At 53.6% G+C, this 15,383-nt stretch overlaps 1 protein-coding gene across 5 annotated transcripts in view; it reads left to right on the top strand.

The window, feature by feature from the left end:
• The window catches only part of Cd6 (CD6 molecule), a 38,033-nt gene extending 23,035 nt beyond the window's left edge, over positions 1-14,998 (top strand). The window contains exons 2-13 of one of the 5 annotated variants that reach the window (XM_076559883.1): positions 3,744-3,812; positions 4,533-4,883; positions 5,432-5,743; positions 6,149-6,451; positions 7,869-7,928; positions 9,583-9,723; positions 10,041-10,136; positions 11,405-11,521; positions 12,873-12,944; positions 13,152-13,406; positions 13,617-13,721; positions 14,066-14,998. In XM_076559883.1, the coding sequence (XP_076415998.1) occupies positions 3,744-3,812; positions 4,533-4,883; positions 5,432-5,743; positions 6,149-6,451; positions 7,869-7,928; positions 9,583-9,723; positions 10,041-10,136; positions 11,405-11,521; positions 12,873-12,944; positions 13,152-13,406; positions 13,617-13,721; positions 14,066-14,133 (1,949 nt within the window). In that variant the 3' untranslated portion in view covers positions 14,134-14,998. The remainder of the gene's footprint in view (positions 1-3,743; positions 3,813-4,532; positions 4,884-5,431; positions 5,744-6,148; positions 6,452-7,868; positions 7,929-9,582; positions 9,724-10,040; positions 10,137-11,404; positions 11,522-12,872; positions 12,945-13,151; positions 13,407-13,616; positions 13,722-14,065) is intronic. The other 4 variants (XM_006993838.4, XM_076559902.1, XM_076559897.1 and 1 more) reach the window with 4 other exon arrangements.
• The last annotated feature ends 385 nt before the right edge of the window (positions 14,999-15,383 follow it).

Here is a 15,383-nt window from a genome sequence, read left to right as displayed (position 1 = left end):
CAGGCCCTCGATGACTGAATGTCATGTTGATTCATCCTTACCACAAACCTGTAAGGGGTGAGACTTACTTTCAGTTTGAAAAGGGGTCACCTGAGGCTGAGAGAGGGTCGAAGACCTGTCTCAGTTACATAGACAGAGTCTCAGCTGGAGCAAGGACTCTCCAACCACTAGGTCCAGGTATGGACTCTGATCTCAAAGGATAACCAAATACGGAAATTTGCCTCCCTTCTGTTCCCCTCTATTCTCTCCCCTTTCCCTCAACCCAACAAAAGGCCTTGCACGATTCGGGCAAACGAGCGCTCTGGCTCTGAGCTTCACCCGCAGCCCTCAAGACCATTCCAGCAGGCTGCAAGCCAGAAGCAGAGCATGGGAAGCAGAGGGTTTCCTTTGCTGCTGCTGCTGTATGTACTTGGAAACACTTTTCAGTGTTCCTAACAGTGTTGCCAGCACTGACATATGCCACACTTCCCACGAGGCTCTTTCTGTAGATTCAGTCTCTTTATTTCTCAGCCCTCCCTTCCCACCCTCACCCTGCCTCCTCCCCAGCACGAAACCTTCATCTATCATGTGTTCAACTTTATTATGTACCCATGCTTTTCTTGGCATCTCAGGTTGAGCCTAGTGGCCACAGGTGCCCTGGGCTGTAGCTGGCATCTAATTGATGCGTACAACTGGGATGGGACCCCAGAGTCTCATTTCTGAACTTGCTCCAATGCTGGGATGGCCTGTGGGTCTCAGCTTTTAGTGTTCAGACTCTTAACCACTGCCCCTTCAATATGCCTCCCCTAAGATGCCCACGGGAGCCCATGGGCCTCGATGATGCAAGATAAATCAGTCCTAGATCCTCAGACTCATCTGTGGGCTTTTTGTTGTTGTTGTTGTTCTGAGACTGAGTCTTACTGGGTAGTTTAGGACAACTGAACTTCTAATCCTCCTGCCTCTGCCTCTGAGGTGCTGGGATTACAGACATGTACCATCACTCCTGGGTTCTTCTGCAGTTTTGGTTTGATTTTGTTACCTTCTGAGAGAGTACTGCTACATAGGAATTGGAGTTCTCCATCTCCCTTCTCAGCCCTGCTGGGTGGTGGGGTCATGGGCTTATGCTGCTTTGGGCTTTTGTCCTTCCCCTTGGTGGCACCTGCCCCTGCAGCCTCCTCCACAGCAGCTCTGCCTTTCCCACCTGGGCTTCTGTTTGGGACTGCAAAGGCAGCCTCCTTGCTGCCCGGGGTTGCTGTCCCCATTTCCTCCTTGTCACCTCTTCCCCTTCTTGGTCCATCCTTCCTAGCACCAAAGCACAGCTCAAGGTCCTATTTGGAGAAATGGAGGACGATTTAAGGTGGTCAGTGAACTCAACATACAACAGTGAGTCATTGTGTAGCCAAGGATGACCTTAAACTTCCGATCCTTTTGTGGCCACCTCCCAAGTGCTGGGGTTACCACACTGCAGAAGATGGAACTCAAGGCCTGTTCAACTCTGACTCTGCTACCTGAGCCACACCCCCGGCCTCAGGGCTTTCCTTATTTTTGATATGCTTGTGGTAACACCTGCCATCTCTTTCACACAAGCAGCATAAAAGGTGCGTTGTGTTTCAGTGTCTTCTCATTGTTCACATACATACCTTTTACACACGACTACTTTATTAAGCTAAGTACAGCTGTTGAACGAAACTTTTTCCTTCATTGTTTCTTCTCTGCATCTTGCTTTTTCTACTTAATAAAGCATGAAAATCCCTCAGATCAACATGGCTCTATTTCTCTTTCTCCTTCCTTCTTCTCGTCCTTTCCTGCCCCCAGAATGTGCTAGGCAGACCAGGCTGGTCTCAAACGGAAGTCCATCTGCCTCCGCCTCCAGGGCGCTGGGATTAAAGGAGTGTGCCACTATTTCCTCTCTTTCTTTTAAAGGGCTGCATATGATGCCACTCTATGAGCAGACCAGACTTGACAAGCAGTTCTCCCATGGGCAGACATTTTGACTCCTTTGTTAGTTTTCTTTTCAAAAAACTATACCTATTTGTTTATGTGTGTTCATGCCACGGTATGGGAGTGAGGTCAGAGGACAAGCCGTTGAAGTTGGTCCTCTCCTTCCACCACGTGAGTCCTGGGGGCTGAGCTCAGGTCCTCAGACTTGCCAACAATCGCCTTTACCTGCTGAGCTGTCTCTCCCATCCAGCAACCTTTTTGGGTCCAGACTTCTTAATGGTACAAAGTAAGTTCACAGGGAAAGGCAAAAGTTTCTTTTCATAAAGTTTTATTGCAGAAAAAAAGTGATCCAGTTTGAAATGAGAACTGTGAGGCCAAAGTGTTGGTGACAGGAGGAAAGACTTTCCTGGCCTAAGGTCTCTGTGAACAGAGACTGGGGGGGAAGGGGGGTTTGGGGTAGCATCTGCTTTTGTTCCTACAGCAAGACAGTCAAGATCACAAAAAGCCAGGTCCTTTCTTGCAACCAGGGATGGGATGATGCTGTAACACAAGCCCACAGTGTTTGAGTACAGCCAATTTCAATAAACTGGTGACAGTTTTCCTGGGAGCTGGCAGCTTCCGGTTTACACTTCCATTCAGTCAGCCAGTCCACAAACACTGTGTCCTGGATGACCTACCTGGGATCTGCCCTCCAGGACTTTCTTGTCTAGGAGAAATAACGTGCACCTTTAGGCACAAAAGAGTGGTTGTCCACCCCAAGAGAGAGACAGTACCAAAGGAGCTGAAGCCCCGCCCCCTGCCCCGAACATGGCTACATACACACACTTGTATGTATGACCAGATGAATCCAAACAGTCTCAATCACATGCTAACACGCTCACACATAGCCCCTCCACCCAGCCACCGGGCCAACCCTCCCTTCTTCTCACTCCCCTTGCATATGCAGAAATATTAAAAGCCCCACTGCAGCTCTGGGCTCATTGCTATGGGAACTGGAATTCTGCACAATTCTGCAATCTTCACTCAGGCACATCTGAATTCTCCCTCTGAATATCGCAGTCACTGTGGAGTTTGTGCTTTGAATTCTGAGTCATTTCCCCCTGGAGGTTAGGCTGGGATGCAAAGGAGGGAGCTGGTGAAGACTGGCAATTAAAGACCTGATTACTTTCTGTCACAGGGGATGGAGGATCCTAGACAGGAAGGGCTGTGTCTCCAGGGGTGCTGTCCCGGGACTTCCCTGGGCCTTAAACAGGACAGTGAGCAGGGAGAACCAGAGGGAGACAGTCGAGGAGAGGTTTCTACTTTGAGAGAAGCAATGGCATTCAGAATGGGGCAGCCTGCTCAAGGGACCTCACAGGGAGGGGCCAGGGGCACAAGCACCATGTTTCTGCTGTCCTCCTTCTCTTTTTAGCCCTGGAGCCAGCAGAAGCCCAAAGCCCTAGGCAGATGCTGAGGTTAGCCTCCCTGGACAGAGTGGACAGCAGTGGCACCCAAGGGACAAAGCACCTCACCCAGCAATGCGTTTTTATCACTTGGGTTTCCCTTTCTGATCTGTAAAGTGGGACCGCTAACCATACGCTTCACCATGCTGCTGAGAGTCAGTGGATTGTGATATGCAAAGACCTGGAACACAGGGAAAGTCAGCTTCTCTGTGTCTGAAAGCACTCTAGAGCTCAGTGGTTTCCCACACAGTGAAAGAGTTTTCCCCAGCCTGACAATCACATTTTCCCAAAAGCCTCAGCAGGCTCCTGTCCTTAGGGCATCTCTAGGGCCCCCAGACTACAGCTCCCTTACCCACCCTGGCTGCTGCTGGTTCATTTCAGGCCTCTCGTCTCCATTCCCCTCTGGCCAGCACAGAAACGGCAGCACCACAAATGTGCCCTTGGACCCAAGTAAGTGAACCATTTTCCCAGGCCTTGCAGTCAACTTTCTGAGACCAAGTAGACTGTGTCTGAGAGAATAAGAAAAGACAGTGGACTTTCAGGTACCAAAGAAACCCTCTGACTCCGGAGACCACCTCTTCCTCCTGGCCCAGGAACCGAGGTCCCAATAGGCTCTCCTTGCGGTCTGAGAACGCCTGTATTTGAGAGTCTCATATATACCACAAGCCGCTTGAGGGATTTGTGCAGAGCAAGCCAGGGTTTGTGGTGGGGTGATGACCACGTCAGCCTCGTCTTTCTTTTCTCTGCATGTGATTATTGGGGCCCTACTCTGTGCAGAGCTGTGAGCAAGCAGTGGGGTGCATTCTGGGGAGCAGAAACAGACAGGTCCTTCCTGTAGGAAGGTCCCTAGGACCTAAGAAAGGTTCCTATGGGAAAGTCACCCTTATAACAGTGACAAGATAGTACCTTCAGCGCAGCCCAGGGACCAGGAAAGGGACTCTTGGTCCAACAAGGCCCTTGAGCTAGAACCTTGCCTTTTCTGTTACAAAAGGGTGTCTCTGGAGACAGGGGGACCAGAGCGGGGATTGTGGGACCCAGCCCCTAATTCTCACACATGGAACAGTGTAGAGTTGGATCCCCCCGCCCCCGCCCCGTAGTCGGCTTCACCCCCGTTCCCAGATGGGGGCACACAGAGCTAATGAGGTCTCAGTTCAAATTTGACCCTTCCAGAGGAGCAGCTGGGGGTCCGCCTGGCGAACGGGAGCAGTCGCTGCAGCGGGTCCGTGGAGGTTCTCCTGGGGGCATCCTGGGAGCCCGTGTGCATGGTGCACGGGGACAGGCTCACTGCAGAGGCTGTGTGCGAAGCGCTGGGCTGTGGCACTTTGGAGAAGGCTACCTACCTGATGCCACCCACCTCGGAGCTGCCAGCCGGGCCCACCTCTGGGAACATCAGCAGCGCCGGGAATACCACGTGGGCGACCGCACCCACCGTGCAGTGCAGCGGAGCCAGTTGGCAGCTCTGCCAGGTGGCGGACCGTGAATGCAGCAGCGACAAGAGGCTGGTGTGGGTCACCTGTGCAGGTACATGTGCCTGCCCCCTACCGACCCCACACCTCAGGCTTCAACCACTGCAGCCAAACTTTGGTCTCCAGACTTCCATCGCCAGCCTCCCAAGTCATGTAAACTCAAGTGGTTCCACATTGATGCCCCACCTAACCGTGTAATTTCCAGATCTGAGCATCGCCTCAGATGTGGCCTGCAGACGCCTCCCCAGCTAGATCTCCAAAGCATCCACTTGGTCCCCTATCCTAACCCAATCTCTGTTTATTCCCTGTATCCCTCCTGATTGGGATGTATGTTCACTCTTCCCTCCAGGTAGACAAATTTGCCATATTCCCAGGCTGCCTTTGCTCCGAGGCTTGGTGGCTGAGACTCATGCTCAAGGCCTTGCCTTTCTGGTCTCTAGTTCCTCCTCCTGCTCATCTACATAATCTCTAAGCCAAGCCCACTGGGTTCTCAGTTTAAAGGGGTCTCCCAATCCTCCCTCCAGGTTACAGCCACTCCCACTGAGTCCAGTTCCCCACTCTTCCTGCCCCACCCCCAACATCCATAACTCTCCCATTTTTCAGAGAACCAGGCTGTGCGGTTAGTGGATGGTGGCAGCCGCTGTGCTGGCCGCGTGGAGATGCTGGAGCATGGTGAATGGGGAACAGTGTGCGATGACACGTGGGACCTGGAGGACGCGGGCGTGGTCTGTAAGCAACTGAGGTGCGGCTGGGCAGTGCAGGCGCTGGCCGGCTTGCACTTCACCCCAGGCCAAGGACCCATCCACCGAGACCAGGTGAACTGCTCAGGAACCGAGACCTACCTGTGGGACTGTCCGGGGCTGCCTGGAGACCAGTACTGCGGTCACAAGGAGGACGCAGGAGTGATATGCTCAGGTCAGTCAGTGAGTCTGAAGGAGGTGACCTATTTGTGATGGGACATCCTAAGTGGGAGTTGGACTGAAGGCAGGGAGTGTCCCGTCTGCCCCACCCCCCCACCGTTGAACTATTAGAGACCAGGGTTTCTGGTCCCGCCTGTTTAGATCCACAGCAATGAATGGCATCATTAGTAATCAGTAACAACCCCCAGATGCAGCTGCTCCTGCCTGTCCACAGCTCACACTTTGAACAGCCAGGATCTAGAGTCCCACCAGAGGGCTGGCCAGAGACGGTGGGGTGGGCAGAGGGGTCATGGATGCAAGAGGGAAAACACATAGGGCTGTCTGGGCCCATCTCTGCATTGGCGGGGGTTCGGGCCCCAAATGTCATCATAGCATGACTCCATCACCTACCTGCCCACAGAGCACCAGTCCTGGCGCCTGACTGGAGGTGTTGACTCCTGCGAAGGGCAGGTGGAGGTGCAGTTCCGAGGGGTCTGGAGCACTGTGTGTGACAGCGAGTGGTACCCTTCTGAGGCCAAAGTGCTCTGCCGTTCCTTGGGTTGTGGATCAGAGGTGGATCGGCCCAGGGGGCTGCCACACTCCCTGAAAGGTAGAATGTACTACTCCTGTAAAGGAGAGGAGCTCACCCTCAGCAACTGTTCCTGGCGGTTCAACAACTCCTACTTATGCAGACAGTCCCTGGCGGCCAGAGTCATCTGCTCAGGTATTCCGTCCCCAGCCCCTCTACCGCTAGATTTAGTCCACAAGTTTCACCTTTGTCTCTGTCTATCGTTGGCTTAGCAACTGACAGACACTGGCCCAAGAAAGACCATTGCCCTTACCGTGCTCAGGCAGACATTACTAATGGATCAGAATGTTTTCTTGGTTTTTGGTGGTTTTTTTTTTTGTTTGTTTGTTTTGTTTTTTTCCTGTAAGATGCTCAACTCAGACATGCATGGATTAAGTATTTATCAAGGAAGTCATTATTATGTGCTAAGTAACTGGTACCTGTTGACTGGAATGGTTCAGTAGGTGAAGCCAGTTTGCTATCCCAAAGGTGATGGTTGCGGGGGAAAAATCAGATTAGGAAACATGGATGGTAATAACATGTGAGACAGCATCTAGCTCTATAGCCACATGCCAAGTACTGCTGAGCTCTCAGTAGCTTATTTCAGTTCAGTCTTACACCCAAGGTAGAAGGTGGCTTCTACTGTACTTCCCAGCTCTGAGGCCACAGTGGCAAGTCACAGCATCGGTGTCTTATGTATCATAAAGACAAATAAATGCAGGCTGGAGGTGTAGCTCAGTGGTAGACCACTTGCCTAGTGTGCAAGATACCCTGGGTTCAAACCTCAGCACCTCAGGGAAAGAAGAAAGGAAGGGAGGAAGGAAGGGAGGGAGGGAAAAAAGAGACACCAAAAATCCTGGTGTGGTGAAAGAAACTAAAAATAAATATTGTCCAGACTCTTGACATGCTATCATACATAGTGAGGCCATTTTCCAATTACAGAGGCATTATAGTATGAAAGTGAGGTTCCCACCTGCAGGAACACAGTGTTAGCCTCCCTGTGGGGCTCAGAGTCCTGGCTCCAAGTTCCAGCTTTGCTGTTTGGCAGCCAGGAGGACTGGGGTAATTCCTCAACTTCTGTAGCTTCAGAATAAAGGATGCTCCTCCAGGTACCTGGAGACTGAGATGCTATGGCTAATGAGCTGTGTAAGCGCCACAAGTCAGGAAGCAGATCCATTAGAGGGGGTGTGGACTACGTTAATGAGGACAGAGCTCTCTAGCTCCTGGGGTCCCAAAGAGCAAACTGAAAGTTGAGTGGAGAAAGCACACAGCGTCTGCAGCAGCTTACACAGGAAGAAGGAACAGTTCTATCTGTCCTGTTCTAACTGAAGCATCTTCCCAGCCAGCTCCCCAGGGATCCTCTCACTGAAAGGGGCATGGTTTCTGTACCCTCATGCCCACAATGGGAACGCTCCATGGTTCCAGGGCACGGTTTCTGTACCCTCATGCCCACAATGGGAACGCTCCATGGTTCCAGGGCACTTGTCTGTTTTGTTCAGTTTCTAGAACAAGGCTTGACACACAGCAGGTACCCAGTGAACTCACTAAGTAAATGGGTGGTACTTTTCAACAGGCTCCCGAAGACACAACTTGTCCACTTCTGAAGGGCCTTCCAGAATTCCAGTCACGATAGGTGAGTGTAGCTTATCCTAGCAATGCAGGTACCTACGTGTGTGTGTGTGTGTGTGTGTGTGTGTGTGTGTGTGTGTGTGTTCATACACTCGTGGGTGTCTGTCTGGGGACAACTGATGGCCAGGGCCCCCAATCCCACCGATGAACTAGTCCCTTGGGGGGCATCCTGCCTATAGGACCACAGCCATATAGGACCTATGTGAGCAACACACACACACACACACACACACATTCCTTGTGAGCCAGAGAGGTCCTAAGTGCTTTGGAACCACTCGGGTGCCACACTCCTGGCCTGGCCAGGTGTTGGGGCACCAAGAGCACCAGTCAGTTGAGGGCATGGGGTCTAGGGCCCTCCTCCATTATTTCCCAAGCTGTTCAGCGCTCTCCCCCAAATCGACTGAGGGAAACCTCTCTAAAACCTGAGGAACACATTGAGGTTCAGAGTTAGGGTACCAGCAGCCCCGTTGGCCAGCACTCCAAACTTGAACTCTGTTTCCAGACCTGTGCCAGATTTGTGTGCTAGCTCCATGCAGCTTGGCCAGCACCAGGGCTGGCTCCTGGGGCTCGCATCCCTGCTGTGTGTGTTAGCTCTGTGCCCTCACGTCTCTGAGCCTCAGGTTCCTTGAGTTTGGGGATGGTGATCAAGACATCTTTTTCAGCATCTGCTGTGAAGTTATTTAATGAAATAGTTTTCTAACACTTAGAATGGGTCTGTGCTGTAAGAACCATATGGAAGTTCAGCACTGGCTGGGTTCCCTTCCCCCTGCCTGGATCGTTTGCATCCTGCCTCAGAGCCTCAAGATGGGGCAGGACAGGGCCCGGGGGAGAGACTGAAGGACCGAGTCCTGCCGGAGGCCCTGGCTGTGGATAAAGAGCATAGACAGGAGTGAGATGCTCGGGGCTGCCCAAGCTATAGACCGAGGCTGGCAGGACTTGCAGCTCCCACGCCCCCTTTTGGAGTCGGGGTGGAGAGCCCCACTTACTCCAAAATGCAAAGAGAGGCTGGGCCTCTTGGAGACAGGTGGGGGTCCATTGTCAACACTTCCCTTAGCCCCAGGGTTTTCCCTGGGGTTTATACCCCAGAGCCCCCACATCTCAGCATCCCCTCACACTGCTTCTGGGTACCAAATCTACCTTCCCTTCCTCGCCCAAACCATCCTGTCAGCAGCCAGAGAGGAAAGGGGAGAAGGTGAGGACTGAGGAGTGTTGCGTCTTCCTCTGGGGAAGCAGACACAGCCAAAGCATGTGGCCCAGCTTGTATCTCCCCACTTGGCAGAGGCTCCGGGCCTGGGTTAATGTCACCACGTTGTGACCCTAGGATATAAGGCCTGACGCACAGTGGTACTAAATGACTGCTGAAAAACGACTAAGTGCTGAAAGCTGGGGGTGGGGGGGAGCGAGCTGAGGGCTAGCAGCTAGAGGAAAATTTCAGGCAGTAAATGCATTTAGTCAATTGCTCATTTAATATACACTCACAGAACACTTGCCGTATATGAGGCACTTAAAGGCCGAAGGGAAGAGTTGAATAAAAAGGGAGGAGGAAAATGGTGACAGGGAAAGTGGGGGTGCTTCATCAAGGTGGAGAGGCAAGGAAGGGTGTAGAAGGGGCCCACGTCCGTCTCTTTTTCCACCTGAACTGGGGTTCCTGTTTCCAGAATCTTCTGTGCCAGTGAGCGTGAAGGACAGGGAGTCCCGAGACCCGACATTTTTCATTCTCTGTATTGTCCTGGGGAGTCTCCTCCTTGTCTCCCTCATCCTCATAGCTGTCCTTCTCTTGAGAGCAAAAGGACAATATGGTAAGTGTGATGTTCTTGGAGCTCCCGGACAGGAAAGAGCGGTTGGGAGGTATAGGCATCCCCCGGTCCGTGAGGTGTGGGAGAGCCCCAGCGGGTGTGGTCCTGCAAGGACCACCCAGCTCAGGCCTGGGAGAACTTCTTGGGGGTGGGAAGGGTTTTTCCCAGCATGCCCAGCGGTGGAGCCTACTAGTGGAGGAGAAGCAAACTCGTTTGTGTCGGGTGTGGGGTGAAGGAGATGTCCTTGAACCTGGAACCTGAAAGGCTGGGAGACAGAAAAAGTGAAAAGGATGCATAGGCTCTCTGCCTCCCTCCCCTAGCCCTCCCTGTTTCGGCGAATCACCAGCTCCTGCCCACTGGCACCCAAGCAGGAGCCAATAACTACCATGCTGTCCCCATCACCATTCCCAAAGAAGGTAGGAAGTCAGCCCTGGGGGAAGGCAAGGGGGGTACGGGGAGGGCGGACTCTGGAGGGTCTGAGGTCAGAGCGGCACCGGCAGGAAAGGAACCCAGGCCAGACCGTGCACAGGTTGTGCTGCCTTGAGCCGTTCACGGCCTCGCGGGCTTAGCAGACAAATGACTTTCTACTTCAGCCTTGCTCCAGCTCTGGGCTTTTGAGTGCTGAGCAAATACAAGCCAAGTATTCGGGGTGTTAGTTCTCAGAGGAGATGTTAGCTCTGCTCACTAGCTGGTAGATATGTGAGGTCAGGTCTCAAGATGCTTCCCGACCAGATGCACCACTGAGCCCATCACCATCCACCCGGGAACAAAGGCTGGGGTGTGGCTGCATTAGTCGAGTGTTTGTTTAATACACACAGGCCTTGGGTTCAATCCCCAGCAGCACACAACCCGGACATGATGGTGCACTCCTGTAATGCTAGCACATGGGAGGTAGAGGCAGGGGGATCAGCAGTTCAGGGGCATCTTGGCTGTATGATGCTAACATGGCTTACAGGAGACCCTATCTTTAAAAAAGAAAGAAAATTCTCTTGGAACTTAATTTTTTTTCCCATGGTCTCTGACTAAAAAAAAATAAATAAATAGGACTGGGAGATAGTTCAGTCGGTTAAAGTGCTTGCCTTGCAAACAGGAGGACCTGAATTCGGTCCTCAGTATCCATGCAAAAATTTGAGCATGGTGGCATGAGGCTGATATCCTAGTGTTGGAAGAGGCTGAGACAGGCATATCCCTGGGGCTTGCTGGCCAGCCGATCTAGCCTAGTCAGCAAGCTCCAGGTCCCAGTAGGCGAGCCTGTCCAAGTGTGGTGCAGGGTATGGCGGCTGGTGGCACGTGGCTTTAACCCTAGGTCTCCAGAAGCAGAGGCAGGCAGATAGCTGTGAATTCAAGGCTAGCTCTATTGACCCAGGTCCAGGCCAGCCAGGGCTACATAGTGAGGCCCTTACCTAAAATAAACAAACAAAAACAAGGCTGCTGCTATCTCTTGGGCTGGCCTCTACACACGCGCACACATACAGAGGAGGGGGGGGGGATCAGTCACATATACTTCAGGACACATGATTTGCCACCAAAGAGTTTGAGTTTGACCTCACTGTGTTGTGAAACAAAATGGGTCACCTGCTACTCTGCCCCCAGTCCCTGCTACTGGGCTCTCAGCCTCCCCCTTTAAGCACTCTGCCAGCCTCAGTGCTGGGCCCTGTGCCCCAATCCTCTGTTCTCTCCCCAGCTCCTACGCTGTTCATCCAGCCCCGGGTCCCTGAGGACTCAGATTCCAGTTCCGACTCTGACTATGAGCATTATGACTTCAGCTCCCAGCCGCCTGTGGCCCTGACCACCTTCTACAGTGAGTGCTGGGCTGGCTCCAGGGGCTTGGGACCTGCAGGAGGGCACCTGTGGATGCCCACAAGGCTTTCACAGGACTTCCTTGTTGCTGCCCTGGACTGATTCTGAATGGTCCTAAAGTAGAGCTTTCCAAGTGTCCTGTGACCCTGGAGATCTGTCTATTCACAGGACTGTCTCCTGTGCTATCTCGGACGGTCTCAACGCCGTCACCAGGCCCTGCACGTGCATCCAAGGATGCTGCGTTTGTGCGAACTCTGAGGGTCTAGGTGAGACACAATTCAGGCAAATGCTTACACACTCATCCCCAAACCACATCTTACTCTGGCCTGCCCAGCCCCTCTGTCGCTATGCCAGCTCATGCCTCTTAGTCAGTTTGTCTAGCGCTCCCACAGCCTGCTGGGAATAGGACCAGGGAAGACCGCACTCGCATCAGGGCCCAGGCAGTGCTTGGGTGGCAGATGGGTCCAGAGGGTCCCACACCTCTGTGGATCTCCTTGGAGCCCCACTTATACCTACTGTACAGTCAAGTTAGTACCAGAGTTCAGCCACGTGTGACAGAAACCTCCCGAATATCAGAGTCCTGAAAGCTGGAGATTCCTTTGATACTGCTGTGAAGTCCCTAGGACTTTGCCTTTATCCACATGGTGCAGAATGAGTCATTGCCATGACTACAAGGGCACCCTTCCTCCATCCCTCCACTAGCCTGCTAGCTGTAATCGGGGCATGGCAGGGAGCCTCCACCGAGGTAGCTGAGGGTTATACAGGGGCAGGATGGACACAGGACAGTGGCAGCTAGCTCCACCTCCATCTGCTGACTCAGGGCCTCTGGGGGGATCCCAGAGGAGGATCCACCTCCAGTGGCCCGTGGGTGATGTTTGGTAGCCACTCTGATACAGTGAGACCTCTGAGCCCAGGTGTATAAAGTGTGATGTTGTGCCCCAAATGTTATGACATTGGAACTCAAAGTCATTGTCAGGCTTCAGAGAGCTGACCTTCATTCTTAAGCCTGATCCTGAGCCTCAAAGCTGCACAGGGTACAATGATTCCGGGCCAGGTGGCTTCTCTTCCACCCCAGGAAGTGCCACCCAGGTCAAATATCAGCCCATTTCTGGACCAACCAGGGCACAAGGGTGAGCTGAGTTGGTAACATCCTTATGAGGAGCATCTGCGGCATGGAATGTGGGCGGGGAGACCAGGTTTCTACCCAGAAGCCACCTGTCCCCACACTGGTCCACCGTAGACCTGAGATACCCCAGATGAAACTCGAGCCCTGTCCCAGTCAGAGTCATCCTCCTCCAGGCTCCTGGTAGGAGACAGAGCTCATATCCCTCCGCTCACCCTGCTTCCTGCAGATTCCCAGAGACATCGGGTCACAGAGGAGGAGGCCCAGCAGAACAGGTTTCGGATGCCACCCTTGGAGGAAGGTGAGTCCAGAGTGGGTGGGTCTTGAAGAAGATAAGCCAGGTGCCAACCTTGCCTCCCAACTCAGTAGTTCGGCTCCCCTTAGCACGCACTAGCAGAAATTTCTCTCCACTAGTGTCTCTGGCCTGAACATTCTCATAAGCAGAAAGTTCTGTTGGAAGTCTAATTTAAAGGCCTCTTGTTTCCTTCTTTCCCTTTTCCTGGCCCAGGACTTGAAGAGTTGCATGTGTCCCACATCCCAGCCGCTGACCCCAGACCCTGTGTGACGGATGTTCCCGCTCTGGGCTCTCAGTACCACGTGAGGAACAACAGCGGGTCCAGCACCTCCTCTGGGGAGGGTTACTGCAACAACCCCAGCAGCGAGCCACCTCCATGGAACTCCCAGGTGTTTTCTTCCGAGAGGAGTCCCCCCGCAGAGCAGCCCCCCAACTTGGAACTGGCTGGGTCCCAGGCAATGTTTTCAGGTAGTTGTGTGTCCTCCCAAGCTCCCGGTCCTATGTCCAACCTACCCAGAAGAGGCATAGAGCCCAAACTCTGAGCAGCCAGCTGGCTGTATGACCTTGGACAAGCGTCCTCCCCTCTCGGGGCCTCTCCTCATTGGCCTAGCTCCAGACTTGGCTCTCCCGAGTCTTCAGGCTGGCTCCTGGCACAGAGTAACTGGCTCTGGTCTGCAGCAGGGACCACAGATGGTGACAGTTCCAGCACCTCATCTGGAGAGTGGTACCAGAACTTCCAGCCACCACCCCACCATCCTCCAGCGGAGCAGTTTGAATGTCCAGGTACCTGGGGCAGAGGTAGGGTGGGGGATGTGAGCAGGATGGAGAAATATTCGGAGGTTTCTGGAAAAGGAAGTGAGCTCACTGTCAGTGGAGGCATTCAAGCAGCACCACATAGGGGAGGCGTCAGTCGTGGTAAGGCTGCCAGCATGCACTCATCCACCATGCAGCAGCCTGGGAACCTCAGCGCTGGACTAGGCAAGGCTCTGGCTGGAGGCAGCAGTAAATAAGAGGATGAGATGATTTCAGATGGGTGCCACAGGGGCTGGGGTAGGGGGTGGACACAGGCCTGCTCACTGTCCCGTGGCATGGTGGCAGCTGCTGACCTGATCTTCCTGGCCCCACAGGCCCCCCTGATCCCCAACCAGACTCCACTGATGAAGAGGAGGACTACGATGACATTGGAGCAGCCTAGCCTGGGTCCTCGAGGCTTAGGAGTGGCCCCTCCCTCCACTCTCCTGCTCTACCACCCATCAACTTCCAAGAGGCTGAGGCCCCGAGCAGAGGTGAAGGGCATTCTCCCAGCTCCTCATCCTCTGCCCATCCATCAGCCTGTAGGAACCTGGAGCCTAAGGCATGGCCAACGGTGTGAGCACTGACTGAGCCCTGGGTTGAGCCAGCAGGGTCTGGCCACCTGTAGCAGTGGTGGAGGGCCGTGCTCACCCTGAGGCCTCAGCTCACTCTGCCTCATCAGGTACTTTGATCCTAAGTCTCAGGAGGCTGCCGAGGGGCTGAGCAGCTCACCCACTGCCGCAAGATAGGTCCTGGGTCAGGTGCCGCTATTATCGCTCAGGAAGGCTGTGCTGTCTGAATGCAATCAGAGAAGCACCCACTTAGCATGGGGTGCGGCTTCCTGGGCCCTGTCAGCTGAGAGCGACCAAGACAAACACATGCTCCCACCCACTCAGGCCGAGGCCAGTCCTTGTCAACCAGAGGTCTCTGAGTCCACCACGGGCACTGGCTGGACCTCCATCTCTATCCCTGGACAACTGAACATTATTCTGAGCTCCTTGGGGCTTATAGAGGGTCCCTGCCCAGTCCCAGAGCCGAGGGATAGGCAGCTCAGTTGGGGCAAGAGTACAGGGGTCTACCCTGAAGGGCTAGAGGCCACCATAAGTCCCCCACAGATTCCCTTGGGTTGACAAGAACACTTTGGGTAAATGTGGCTGTTGCAGGACTTTAAACAGGACCTCCCCGCAGCCTCAGAAAACTGGAGGGTTCCAGCCAGGCTGTGGTGGCCTGTCCTGAGTTCCTGAGATTAAATGACTGCTGAGTGAAAATGAGGTGTGTCGTGACAGTTCCTTAAACTCCGGGCTGTTTGTGCGGACGTGTGTGCATGTGGCGGCATACGTTTCCTCAAGGGTCCTTGCAGTGAAATGTTCTGGAGGCTCCAGTAAGGATTAAGGAAGGAGGCAACATCGTGCACAGGTACAGATGCTCTGGCCACCCAGGTTCAGTCCTGAGGGATATCTGGACACACTCCTTAAGGTTGTTCCCCAAGGGATGAGATATGGGCATCCTGTGGTTAGTTGGGGACTTGGGACTGCTTCATGTCCCCCCTGCAGCTGCCTTAGGAGGTAAGCCCGGTGCTCCAGCGCCCCCATAAAATACTCTCAAGGGAGAGGTAGCCTAAGAGCAGCCACCTTCCCCTGACACTGTTGGTAG

Source organism: Peromyscus maniculatus, chromosome 1 (genome assembly GCF_049852395.1).
Source record: "Peromyscus maniculatus bairdii isolate BWxNUB_F1_BW_parent chromosome 1, HU_Pman_BW_mat_3.1, whole genome shotgun sequence".
NCBI lineage: Eukaryota > Metazoa > Chordata > Mammalia > Rodentia > Cricetidae > Peromyscus > Peromyscus maniculatus.
The sequence above is the reverse complement of the archived record's forward strand: the minus strand, read 5'-3'. Positions and strand labels throughout refer to the sequence as shown.